Genomic DNA, 12,335 nt, shown 5'->3' on the forward strand with positions numbered 1-12,335 from the left:
AGGGGGAGATTTTCCTGTCAATAAATTTTATGATTTTATATTAGTTTTCATATGTAGATCAATTGATCAGAGCGTATTAGAATATTATGCCTCTTTTAGTATGTTTTTCTTTATCGTTTGATTTATCACCGTTCAAGGTTTTGCATTTGTAAGCTTCCGCATGACGCCCTGTTATTTCGATCCCAATAGTACCACGTAAGCAACTGAGTTTGAGCTAATAATACTTTACGAGTATCTCTAATTTTGATACTTCATTAATGGAAATAATATTTTTGATGCTATATGTGTAGAATCCTGCTAGCCAAGTATTTAATTATTTATCCCAATTTTCAAAAGTTAAATACAAATTTAGTGGCAAACTTTCCATCTTCACGCTTCTTTTCTCCTTTTTCTCCCTCCTCCATATTGACTCGTAAAATCTTAACCATCTAGACAAGGACAAGGTAGAAACTGGGATAAAAAGAAGAAAAACAACTGATGTCGTTAATGAAGTTATTGTAATTTTCTTCTTCAGATATCCCCGATTTGCCTCCACCACTTAATTCTTTTAAGAAGCTGGACTTAGCACGAGTTCTTTCATCGACTTTATAATTAATATGACAGGTAATTTACCAAATTGATGGAGGAAGGTTTGGAATCAAGAGAATAATATTGAGAAATGTAATAAACTCGAAATATTGGACAATACATAATAAATTTGCCAATTCATCAATACTTATAAACAATTTAAGAACATGTGTAGAATGATGGTAGAACTAATAAGTATTGCCAATCCATCAACTTGTGAACAATTGAACAACACAGACAAGTTTTGTCACTCTATCAAGACTTGTGATAATTTAATAAGATAGGTAGAATGAAAATAGTATATATCAAGTCTTGCTGGTATGGCAGAACTTGTAGCAATACAAGTTTTGTCTATCTCGCAGAACTTGTGAACAATTTGTATTAAAGTTATAACTCAAGTATAACTTGTGAAAACTTATTTTTTAATTCTTTTTGTCCGGCTAAATTTTAAAAACTTTATAAAGATTAGCCATTCTTTAAGTAAGGGTCCTAAAACCGGCTATTTGTTACATCCCAACTTCTAGCAGGCTGTGCGGAGCCCAATTAGCTAAGTCAGAATCGAACCATATCAGAAGCCCGCGACCTGCGTTCAATTCAACCATTTTGACAAAATATGTGATTCAATAATTTGAGATAGATATTTGATTATTCATATTACCTTATTAAATAATTGCACTACTAGTCCACTAATATAATTAAATATTATTTTAAGGTTCTATTGCACTACTAGTCCACTAATATAATTAAATATTATTTTAAGGTTCTTACTTTTAAATTTAAATTAATCTAGAATAAAGAATAACTTTATCATCAAATAAATAAAATGATGGACATTTAACCTTTTGGCCATGCGGATTTATTTTACTTTATTTAAAAATAAGCATTTGATCAAAAAACTCAAAATATAACTTGAAGTTATATTTGAAATTTGAAAAGCACATAAAATCCTATATTCACTTTTTTACTTTCAGTAAATTTAAATAACTAAATATTCTTTACAAAAGCTATAATTCAACACAATTTCAACTTTAAAATTTTAAATAAAGTAAAATATATTTGATTTTCACGAGCAACCGCCTACTTATTAGTGAAGGCATTAAAAAACTTGTTGAGGAGATTTGACTCTGTAAGGACAGAAAAGTCATTTACTAAAACACAACGAAGCAGCCTTCATTCATATAATAATAGGACGCAATCTTGAGTTTTGGTCGGAGAAGGAGACCGGAAAATGGAGCAAAGAAGAAGAGGGATCCAGTGGTTCGCCCTCACAGTAACTATCGTGCTCTCCTTTGTGGTTCAACCTTCTTTCTCCATTTACTGTGATGAAGATAACTGTTACGATCTCCTTGGGTAATTAATTAGTACTTCATTTCTTTGTTCTTTTTTTTCACTTATTTATTTAATTAATTAATTAATTTTGGTGTTTTTTTGGTAGGGTGACTGAAAATGCGAATTCATCTGAAATCAAGAAAGCTTATTACAAGCTCTCTTTGAAACAGTAATTTTTTAATTTCTTCCTTGTATGTTACTAGTTGATATTAATTTATTGGTTATTGATAATTGTGGTTGTTTAGTCATCCAGATAAAAACCCTGATCCAGAATCAAAGAAGCTTTTTGTTAAAGTTGCAAATGCTTATGAGGTAATTAATATTCTGTTTACTATTTATCTTGAGGTTTTCTTATTTCTTGCTTGGCAGATCAAATTGGGATTTCAGTTATATGCATTAATCAAATAAAAAACCATTGAAAAGCACATTGTGTTTTCAATAAGCGAGATGCAACTAATCTAATACAAATACTTTCTTTATCGCGTATTATATGTGTTGTTTGACTGAAAATGGGTTAAGATGTTAACTATTTAACTACCTATTAGTAGTAGTAGTAGTTGAACAAGATATTATGGTCTTTATCGAAAAGGTTAGTTTTATAGAAAAGAAAAGGTTGTGAAAGATGTTAGTGGACATTGTCTAATTGTTTGGGAGCCGAGGGTCTATCGGAAACAGCCTTCCTACCTCCCAAGGTAGGGGTAAGGTCTGCGTACACTCTACCCTCCCCAGACCCCACCTTGTGGGAATATACTGGGTATATTGTTGTTGTCTAATAGTTTGGGATGGAGTGAGTAGTATGTCTTTGTGATAAATATTAAAGGGTTGATTTTTCGCCTAGATTTTGAAAGACGAAGCCACAAGGGAGCAGTATGATTATGCACTTGCTCATCCAGAGGAGGTTAGTTTCCAGTACTCTTTGGTTACATATTGTTTGCATAAAGATTATGGCGAGGAGTCCTAGTGCTTCAATTTTTATTCTTTTTAGTATGTCGGAGTCCAGCTTATGAGTATTGGACTTTCTTGGGCAATGCTATTAGACTTCTCAATTGACAGATGATAATCAGGTCACATACTAATGTGTTTTATTCATGCTTTTGAATTTTCAGTTTTTCTACAATACAGCGCGGTATTACCATGCTTACTATGGTCACAAAACTGTAAGAGCCTTTTCCTATTTCCTGTCAGATATTTGTATTCTTTTGTCCATAACACTTCACATGGGTGAAACTTTGAGCTTGAGATTTCATTATACATGCAAAGTTGATTTATGCTCACTTAGCTGTTTGTGTTTTAATTGTAGGATACTCGTGCTGTCCTCGTTGGTCTTCTTTTGATACTCTCATCATTTCAGTATCTGAATCAGCGGACAAGATATAATCAGGTAAAGTAACGCTAAACATTCATCACTAATATTTCTCTTCAACTTGCAACCTGCATCTGCAATCAATGGTTAATGACGAGATCTTTGTATTATAGCCTGGAAATTGAAGAATGCTGTTCACGGCTTTTCTTTTGCTTGATTTCTTTCATGTATTTTAGCTTTATGATTTGAAAAATCCCCGTGATGACATTTTATACTTTGACAATCTAAGAGCAATGTGGTCCTTGGACAATAAATGAAAATAATAGTCTTATGATGATTGGTGAGATAAGTGAGATGATCCTCATGTATAGGTGACTGTGTAAACCTAGCTGATATGAAGATGCATCATTTTATGATTACCTAGCTTGCAAGGTGGAATTATATGTTTGAAGATAGGTATTTTTTCTTGAAAAGTTTGAGGAATATATGCATTTTTAAATGATGAACAATCCAATTAATCATGCCTCTATCCATATTTAGAGGAAATCAATCATAATTTTGCTACTATTACTCTAGCTATCAACCTATTGCAACTCTCCACCTTTATCAGGGCTCTGATGTTGGAACCAGCTATGTTTTGTGAATCTTAAATAGGTGGAGTTAGAGCCTGTTTGGATGGGCTTGAAAAAAGCAGCTTATAAGTTGAAAACAGCTTATAAGCTGCTTTAGGAGCCCGTTTGGATTGGCTTATAAGTTGCTTATAAGCTGTTTTCAGCTTTTTTGAGTGTTTGGCTGGCCAGCTTAAAGTCATTTTGTGCTTAAAATAAGCTCAAAAAAATAATTGGGCTCATTTGTTGCCAAAAAAAATAAGTTAGACTACCCCAACTTATTTTTTTTAGCTTATAAGCTGTAAGCTGTTTTCAGCTTATAGACATAAGCCCATCCAAACAGGCTCTAGATAAGCTAAGCCAAACGGGCCCAATTATTTTTTTGGGCTTATTTTAAGCACAAAATGGCTTATAAGTTGGCCAGCCAAACACTCAAAAAAGCTGAAAACAACTTATAAGCTGTTTTAAGCAACTTATAAGCTAATCCAAACGGGCTTTGAATGACCTTAACTGTGACAGTTCTGAAAATTTAAGAAGAATGTTGAGATTCTCTGAACTCATGTTATATACGCTTTGGTATAAGTCTGCAGAAAACACCTTAGAAGCAACAAAAGCTTCAGCGTGAGGCAGCTACCTATTTCATACAAACTCTCCCCTCTTCTAAATGAGCAGCAGAAGATTCAGTAGCTTCCAAAAAAATTGCACTACATACCTATAGAAATAAGACCAACGTGAGGTCTCATTCTCATAGATTCTAATTCAAGCAGGAGACCATATCTTTTGGAATTTTACTATTTAAATAATCGAACACCGAGATGCACTCCAGATTCACATTAAAACATAAAGCTGAAAATCCTCATAACATGTTCTACAGCACGGCCACACAAGACAAAAGGTTTTTTACATATTCTTTTCTTCACTATTCTTCATTACCTAGTTTGACTTGTAATGAAAATTCAGAATGATCTTAGGTGAGCAATTTTTGTTTAGTGGGTGGGAAACATTGCAAAGTAGCAGGTGGAATCCAAAGGAAGTGCAATATATTGAAAGGTTACATCATGGTAATAAAATAAAACAAGATAAAATTCTCCTTATTTTGAAATCTGGGAGACAGCAATATCTGGCTTAAATAAAAATGTAGCCTCTTTTACTTAGAAGAGAGTGAACTATAGTTGGGAATGGATGTAGTTCTTTCCTTGCTTCTTCTCTTTCTTTGCCATGTGTTTTAAATTGTGATTCCTCTTTTATTAGGCTATTGACATGGTCAAGAAAACACCAGCTTATAAAAACAAGCTACGTGCTTTGGAGCTTCAACGCACTGGAGGAGTGGCTAATAGGAAGAAGGGCAACAAACCGATGGACAAGTATGAGTATCCCTTCGTTATGCTACCAATTTGAATCTTCTGGCTTTAGCTTGACGAAATATACTTGCTTTTTCATATGGGCTGTTTGTTCAAATTTGTTTATTTGCCAAATCTGGGTTTATCAGCTGAATTTGCTATTTGTGACAGGAATTTGGAAGAAGAACTTAGCAAGGAACTCAACTTGGACATAAAGGGAACTGAAAAGCCTTCTGTTTGGGAACTAATTGGAATCCGTTTTATACTTCTTCCTTACACTGTGGGAAAGGTAGCAGCGTTTTGGTGTTTTATGCATTACAATGAAATGAAAAGATATTTTGCGTTGTCAGTTGATATCCAAATTTCTCAGTGCTTATAGCTTGTTCTGCTAGAGGGTTTAAAATAAGATACTTCATGCTTGGAGATCAGATATTAAGAGTTGCTGACATTCTTCTTCCATCTTCTGCAGCTGTTGCTGTGGTATGCATGTTGGTTCTGGAGGTACAATGTCAAACGTGCTCCATACTCATGGGAAGATGCGTCCTATTTGACACGAAGGTCTCTTCGGGTTCCTCTTGATTCATGGATATCTATGGGTAAGATTTAAACTAATCTTCCAACATCTTCTGTGTTTACAAACACTGTGGTAGTGTTGGGTAATTCAGTTGCATTGGATGAAATAGAAGCATAAATAGGTCCATATGTAGTTTAATTGACTAAGCAATAAGCGAAAATATGGTTATAGTAAAACAAATTTGGCCCAAATGATGGTGAGGTAGATCCTACCACACTCCCTCCATTGACTTGCTTATTTAGGGGAAATTCCTTACAATGACCAATGCAATTCTTGCATCTTATTGTATTCCAGAAATTGAACAAAGAGCAGATAATCTAGCATTCAAGGTTAGCTGGTGGATGTTACATAAAAATCTGTTATACTGCGTTGGCATATTCCAAAAAGAAAAATAAGCAAATGAAACAACTAATAATCTAAAATGCAAGCAACCTCAGATGTTCACTGGATACTGCATTAATTTGCTTTGTACTTTTGAAATTTCAGTAATGCCTTTTTATCTCCAATTGAAGAGTATCTGTCAATTTAGTTGAGTTAAACTGAAAAAAGGTAGATAAAAGTGATTGAGGCTGTATATGCGATTGGTGATGCTTTTTACAAATGTTTCCTCGATCATTGCTGCTTGGCATGCTACCGATGAGTGTTTTGATAAAAGTTTATTTTCCTTTTCTTGCTGTTTATAATTTCTTCTAATCATGCTTTGTTTTCAGACGAATTAACCAAGGAAGATCTCATTCAAAGACGGCTTTGGGAGAAGTCCAACTTTGAAAGCTATGTGGCAGAGATGCGCAAGGAATCGAAGCGCCGAAGATAGAAGTTTTTTCTTACTCAAAGCTATGTGTAGGATGAGACCAGTTTTGACGGGGAGTATTCTTTTGACACCAAGAGCTATTGGATTTGATAGTATCGTCATAGAACTTGTATTTTTACGGTCAGTGTCACAGCTATACTAGTACTCAAAATAAATAACTATACAAAATACATATTGAGACAGGACGTAAGCATACTGCATTTGGAGTAATTTTCAGGGACAAGCTTCTTCTGATGAGTACCACCCATGGTGATTTTGCTGATGTAACGCTAGGTTAGAATATGTGGCGAACCATTTATATGTTCTGAAGCACAGAAATTCCATTCCAGCAGACAATGAACTTCATACTTGGCTATGTTGTATTTGTATGTACCATAGTCTTTAATATGATAATGACAGGTCTATCATTATTGGCTTCATCATACTGACTTCAGGAACATGTATAAGGTAAAAATTTAGAGTGCTTCCCTTCGTGGATAAGTTAGGGTGTCATTTCAACCACATGGGTCGAAATTCGTAAGGCAAAATGCATCTTTGAATGCTGTTTCGGTCTTTTAACAGTTTCCATCAGCCAGAAATGCAAATGAAAGTAATTTCAAGTTAGTTTAGATGAGAAACTTCTTTTTGATAAAGAATGAGAAACTCTTTCATGCTCGATTCTTCAAAGACTACATGTTGCTCCTTTATCTTTCTGTTCTTTATGAAGGACAAATATCATTTTGAGACATGTGTCAGTACACATACAGAACTTTTCCACAATTGCTTCATACATTGTTGACTTAATTATTTGATATCCTGACTGAGAATGAGAAAGTTGAATCTAGTTGATCGACTAAAAAGTGCACGTAATAGCAGATATGGTGTGAACGCTGCGAGCAATTAGGCACAATGACAAGTGCGGAGACGTGTAAGGTTGCGGAGCCAAGGCTACTGAGCAAACGAGGCACTAAGTACATTATGAAATGATGTATAATGACTATCTAAACATGCTTTAAGCTGATTTTATATAGATTTTTTTTTTTAAAAAAAAAAAAAAAAGACCTTTTGACTTCCTGAATCTGAACAAGTCGTTATATCGGAGATGGCGGAGCTTTTCATATATGGTTTCAATATTATTTGTTGAAAGTGAACTTAACGATAAATGGCTGTCATTATTTTCATCATCAGATGGTAACTTATAGCTGGAAGAATCTCTAGGTGAAATGACAAGGAAGTTGAGAAGTACTAGAATTCTCGATCGTCCTGCGTCCATTAGTAGTAGTCAATAAACCATATCAAACTGTTTGTGACGAGCAACAAGTTACGGGCATAGTCACTCAGTTTACAGAAACTTATGTGTCCTGAATTGGTCAGTATTTGTTTTCCTTAGATTCATTATTTCACCACTTTGCTATTTACCGCTGCAAAAAGTTTCATACTACGGGTTTATCAGAAGCCACAACTTCTCACACAATAAATTGCAGAACTACGAGCAATACCCTCAAGCTTTTCAGGATACATATTGATGATGATTAGACCTTTTAGTCCATACCAAAGACAGCGGATGAAAGAGAGACCACAGAACATAAAATCAATTGTAAAGAAACACTGAAATTAATGTTACAAAAGATCACCAATTTACAGCTCCTCATACGGTGCAGCTCTTTAAGTATTTTACAGAATCATGAGTACAGAATTAACTGCTTCTCATTGCATCTGATTGGATTCACAAAGTAACAACAATTCTCTAAGATAAGAGTGCTGAGGTAACAGAGAAGTTAGATCGTCAGCAGTGAGCACATCATACATTGCTCTGTTTGTACAACTTGGTGTCAAGAACTTGCTTTCCACACATTGCACATACTCCTGCACAGGAAGAACACTTTAGGTGAGACATAAAGAAACATTACCTTAATATAAATTATTTGGAGCTAAGTTCCACAAATATAAATCATATATGCAATTCCAAAGTACTTTTCATTACCTTTACTATAAGCACAGGTATGACAATACTTGCCATCTTGATGCACTTGTTGCTTGCAAATAGTGCACTTTGTATTTCCATAAGGTGTCCACCTGCAATACAACCAGTTCCCTAGTAAGAAAGTGCGGCACCGATGACAAATACACAGGACTAACCATAATCAAACTGCATTTGATATCACAACAAATCATATAAATCATTTCATTTTGGCATAACACTCGCCATAGGATGTTCATAACTAAAGAGTGAAATGGTTGCAATCATGCAACACCACAAAAACAAAAGCCCCTTAGAACACCACGTTCAGCTATCCACTTATTAATTTTAGCATTGCAATACAATGATTTTTAGTTTGTTATTTGAGATTTCTAAAACTTATATTGATTCTATAGTCTAAAAGAAGCATATTGCAGCCAATATTCTTGGCTAAGTGATAAATTGCATTCTTTCTCCACAAGTGGGGCACAACCTTGCACGTTTTCCCCAAGTATAGCAATCCCAATGTAGTTTCCATCCATGTCTCATACAAAGAAAATCCCCGGAAATCACATTGTCCTATACTCTTTTTATAAGAATAAATAAATATATGTGCAGTTGTTCTGTTTCGATCCCATGACCCTTGGCTTGAAAATGAACATTGTCCTATACTTAAGTCCGGAAAATCGTAAAATTCTAAATGCAACATGTGAATGAGCTACAGTCTTATTCACATAATGTTATTAAGGAAGATCGGAGAAAAAAGTACAGGAAATGGAATTTGAAATATAACCAACAAAACCTACAGACAGAATACTACAAAGTTTATGATTTTCTTATCAACAACATAAACCATTGGTCTACAAAAAGAAATGAAACATAAATAACTATTTATTTCTCATGGTCTTGATGCATTCTTTTATTCTAAGTACCAATAACAGAGCCCATGAACCACACAGAGCTTCAGTGTCTCAAGATTTCAGAAGAGAAGCAAAGGTAGTAACTAGTAAGTCATCACGTCAGACATACAATATCCGGAAAAAACAAATTTACTGAAAAAACACAAGCAAATAGAAAAGGGCATCTCTCCCCTGAATCCTATATAACTTTTCACCGTCATTGACAAGAAAGTTGTTGATGCGAATAGAGAGAATTTTTTTTTTTTTTTTTTTAACTGGTACTATAATAGAGAAAAGTTGTTTCGAAGTCAAAAACATGTTCAATTTAACTTCTTGGGTAATGCAACATGCTTTAGAACCTCCTTTTTGAGAAACGAATTGAAATGGCTAAATAAGAAATTTGTGCATTTACTTTGGCTAAACATATCTTCATTACAAGATGAAAAGAGCCTATCTCAAAAAGAATGGCAAGATACGATACCAACTACCAAAATCAACTCGTCTAAATTTCAATGAATTCACACAGGATTTGTTGGTTCTTTTAAAATAAAAGTAAGATATGTGGGAACTACTTGAAAAGTAACGTGAATCACAACTACTCATAGTTAGAACTATTTTGATAAATCATGGTCACATGTTAAGCTGTTGATTTACTCTTTTCTTCTTTTTGTGGTATGAGTTACATTTTGATGACATGATCCAGAAATACTTTTTTTAATTTATGTTCAATGTGCAACTATTCCTCAGCCCGTGTCTCGCAGAATTAATGCCAGTCTCAACTGGTGGGGGTCATCTTTCACCAATCTTGGGTGGGAAGGGGTATTGATACCAAACTATCTCATGGACTAGAACCACAACTTAGCCCTGGCATGCAAGAATTTTGAAAGTCATGTCAGTACTCAGTACTGACCACTATCATGACTGTTCAGCATCCGAATTTTTCAAATTCAAAGTCATGGAGAGCTTAAAAAGGATTTACAAGATAAACTTTCAACACAATGTTTGCTTCTGAGTTAATAGCCCAGTTTAATTAGACTCGCTCTCCCCTTTCCCCTATTTCCACAAGGCATCCAAGATTCTATGATATTATCCAGTACATGTGTAATTCAAGTCAGAAATACGAAGATTAGAAAGAATCATCTCAAGAATCTGATGTGTCTCTGTCTGTGTTAGGGTGTGTGTGCTTTTAACTTAATATTGGAAAAAGAGAAAAAGACTTGAATTTCCCACTTACTTTTGGATTGTGTTCTCTCCCTCACCATCTATTCAATCTTTTCCTTTATTGGTTTGAAAAACAAGCACCCAATAAGAAAGAAAAAAAATCTACACCAAATTAACTATATTTCATCTACAAACAATAACTTAGCTAAGATTAAAGTAGTCAAGTCAGTAATTTTTATTTCTATCTTTTATAATAGTTGGGTCCTTACACTTAGTGTTTTTTGTTTCTGCTTGATGGTTTGCACCCACTTCATTGACCACCAATAGTTCCTCTGACGAGCATTAGAAAAAACCCTAACTCTCTTAGTTATTCAACATCAAAAATCCTACTAGAGAAGTAAAACAAGTCTCGATGGACTAACATCACCCTTCAATCAAAAACTCCTAGAACAGAGAAACCATATTACCTCATTCATTATCTAACGATCGGTCAATTGTGAATAAAAACTGCTCTGTTTCAATTTAAGTGAACCTATTACCTTATTAGTTTGTGCCCAAAAAGAATGACCTCTTTCTATATTTGGAAATAAGTTATTAGCCAAAAAATAAAAATCCTTCGTTTAATTCAGGGGTCAGTCTAAGGGAATTAATGAAGGAAGCTAGAATTTAGTATTCAGGCATAAGAAATTAGCGAAAAAGAGGTGCAGGAAACCTTTTCTTCTTGGAGAGGAGTTTGTTCTCGTTAATTTTACGGCCACCGCCTTCAGTAGTGTTGCTGGCACCTGCTTTCCATTTATCTGGCACTATCACCTTCGACAACTTCTTCTCACCTGCAATTTCAATTTACCAAACCCTAGCTCTAAATCAACTGGTTCCCAAATTGTAGCATAAAAGAACCAAGTAATGAATGAATAATTTCACAAGAAAGAGAGGAATTTCGACTCACACTTGTCGCAAACCATAGCTTGATCGAAAATTTCCAATTCGTAATTGGGGAAGAAGACGAATAATTGTCGAGACTCGACAGTTGATTATTTTATTTATGTGTAAAAACGGTGCGGTCGAGCTCACGGAAAAGGTCCAAAAATACCCTTAAACTATTGAAAAAGGCTCATAAATACCTTTCTTCCATCTTTTGGTCTAAAAATACCCTTCCATCCACCTTTTAGGTCTAAAATTACCCTTAAGGTTTGTTTTTGGCTCAAATATACCCTTTAAACTAACATAATATGTTTTTTTGTTTTTTTTTATCGAAAAAGGTCCAAAAATACCCTTAATCTATTGAAAAAGGCTCATAAATACCCTCCTTACACCTTTTGGTCTAAAAAAATATGAACGAAATATGTTTTTTTTTTTTGGGTTTCTTTTTGCATTTCATGAATAAAAAAATGAAATAGGAAATTATAATTTTTTTTTTGCATTTCGTGTATTAAAAAACAAAATACGAAATTATAATTTTTTTTTTCATTTCGTGTATTAAAAAACGAAATAGGATAAAAAAAATTAATTTCATTCATATAAAAACGAACTTGGAAAATATATATACCAACGAAATAATATATATATATATATATATATATATATATATATATATTTTCCAACTTCATTTTTATATGAACGAAATTAATTTTTTTTTATCCTATTTTATTTTTTAATACACGAAATGCCAAAAAAAAATTATAATTTCCTATTTTGTTTTTTAATACACGAAATGCAAAAAAACAATTATAATTTCCTATTTCATTTTTTTATTCATGAAATGCAAAAAAAAACCCAAAAAAAAAACATATTTCGTTCATATTTT

At 33.7% G+C, this 12,335-nt stretch overlaps 2 protein-coding genes across 2 annotated transcripts; one reads left to right on the forward strand and one right to left on the reverse strand.

Annotated features, from left to right (window-relative positions):
- The first annotated feature begins 1,698 nt into the window (after nucleotides 1-1,698).
- LOC132622593 (chaperone protein dnaJ 50) lies at nucleotides 1,699-6,951 on the forward strand. Its single transcript, XM_060337218.1, has 10 exons — nucleotides 1,699-1,917; nucleotides 2,003-2,065; nucleotides 2,142-2,208; nucleotides 2,735-2,794; nucleotides 3,003-3,053; nucleotides 3,197-3,277; nucleotides 5,059-5,171; nucleotides 5,319-5,436; nucleotides 5,617-5,743; nucleotides 6,432-6,951. Exons 1-10 carry the CDS (start codon nucleotides 1,796-1,798, stop codon nucleotides 6,533-6,535), a joined length of 906 nt encoding a protein of 301 aa, XP_060193201.1. The 5' UTR covers nucleotides 1,699-1,795; the 3' UTR covers nucleotides 6,536-6,951.
- Nucleotides 6,952-8,102: 1,151 nt separating this feature from the next.
- On the reverse strand, nucleotides 8,103-11,627 carry LOC132623455 (uncharacterized). Its single transcript, XM_060338212.1, has 4 exons — nucleotides 11,478-11,627; nucleotides 11,244-11,361; nucleotides 8,496-8,587; nucleotides 8,103-8,377 (listed from the first exon to the last, which is right to left on the reverse strand). Exons 1-4 carry the CDS (start codon nucleotides 11,491-11,493, stop codon nucleotides 8,313-8,315), a joined length of 291 nt encoding a protein of 96 aa, XP_060194195.1. The 5' UTR covers nucleotides 11,494-11,627; the 3' UTR covers nucleotides 8,103-8,312.
- Nucleotides 11,628-12,335: the final 708 nt, after the last annotated feature.

This window comes from Lycium barbarum, chromosome 12 (assembly GCF_019175385.1).
Source record: "Lycium barbarum isolate Lr01 chromosome 12, ASM1917538v2, whole genome shotgun sequence".
In the NCBI taxonomy this organism is placed as follows: domain Eukaryota; kingdom Viridiplantae; phylum Streptophyta; class Magnoliopsida; order Solanales; family Solanaceae; genus Lycium; species Lycium barbarum.

What these genes read in the sequence shown, in the direction of transcription:
- LOC132623455 (XM_060338212.1), bottom strand. An exon ending in CTCCTCTCCAAGAAGAAAAG is followed by an intron (nt 8,588 to 11,243) that starts GTTTCCTGCACC and finishes GTTGTATTGCAG; the next exon opens with GTGGACACCTTATGGAAATA. An exon ending in TACCTGTGCTTATAGTAAAG is followed by an intron (nt 8,378 to 8,495) that starts GTAATGAAAAGT and finishes CTTCCTGTGCAG; the next exon opens with GAGTATGTGCAATGTGTGGA.
- LOC132622593 (XM_060337218.1), top strand. Translation starts at nt 1,796, where the DNA reads ATGGAGCAAAGAAGAAGAGGGATCCAGTGGTTCGCCCTCACAGTAACT. An exon ending in AGCGGACAAGATATAATCAG is followed by an intron (nt 3,278 to 5,058) that starts GTAAAGTAACGC and finishes CTCTTTTATTAG; the next exon opens with GCTATTGACATGGTCAAGAA. An exon ending in TGATTCATGGATATCTATGG is followed by an intron (nt 5,744 to 6,431) that starts GTAAGATTTAAA and finishes CTTTGTTTTCAG; the next exon opens with ACGAATTAACCAAGGAAGAT.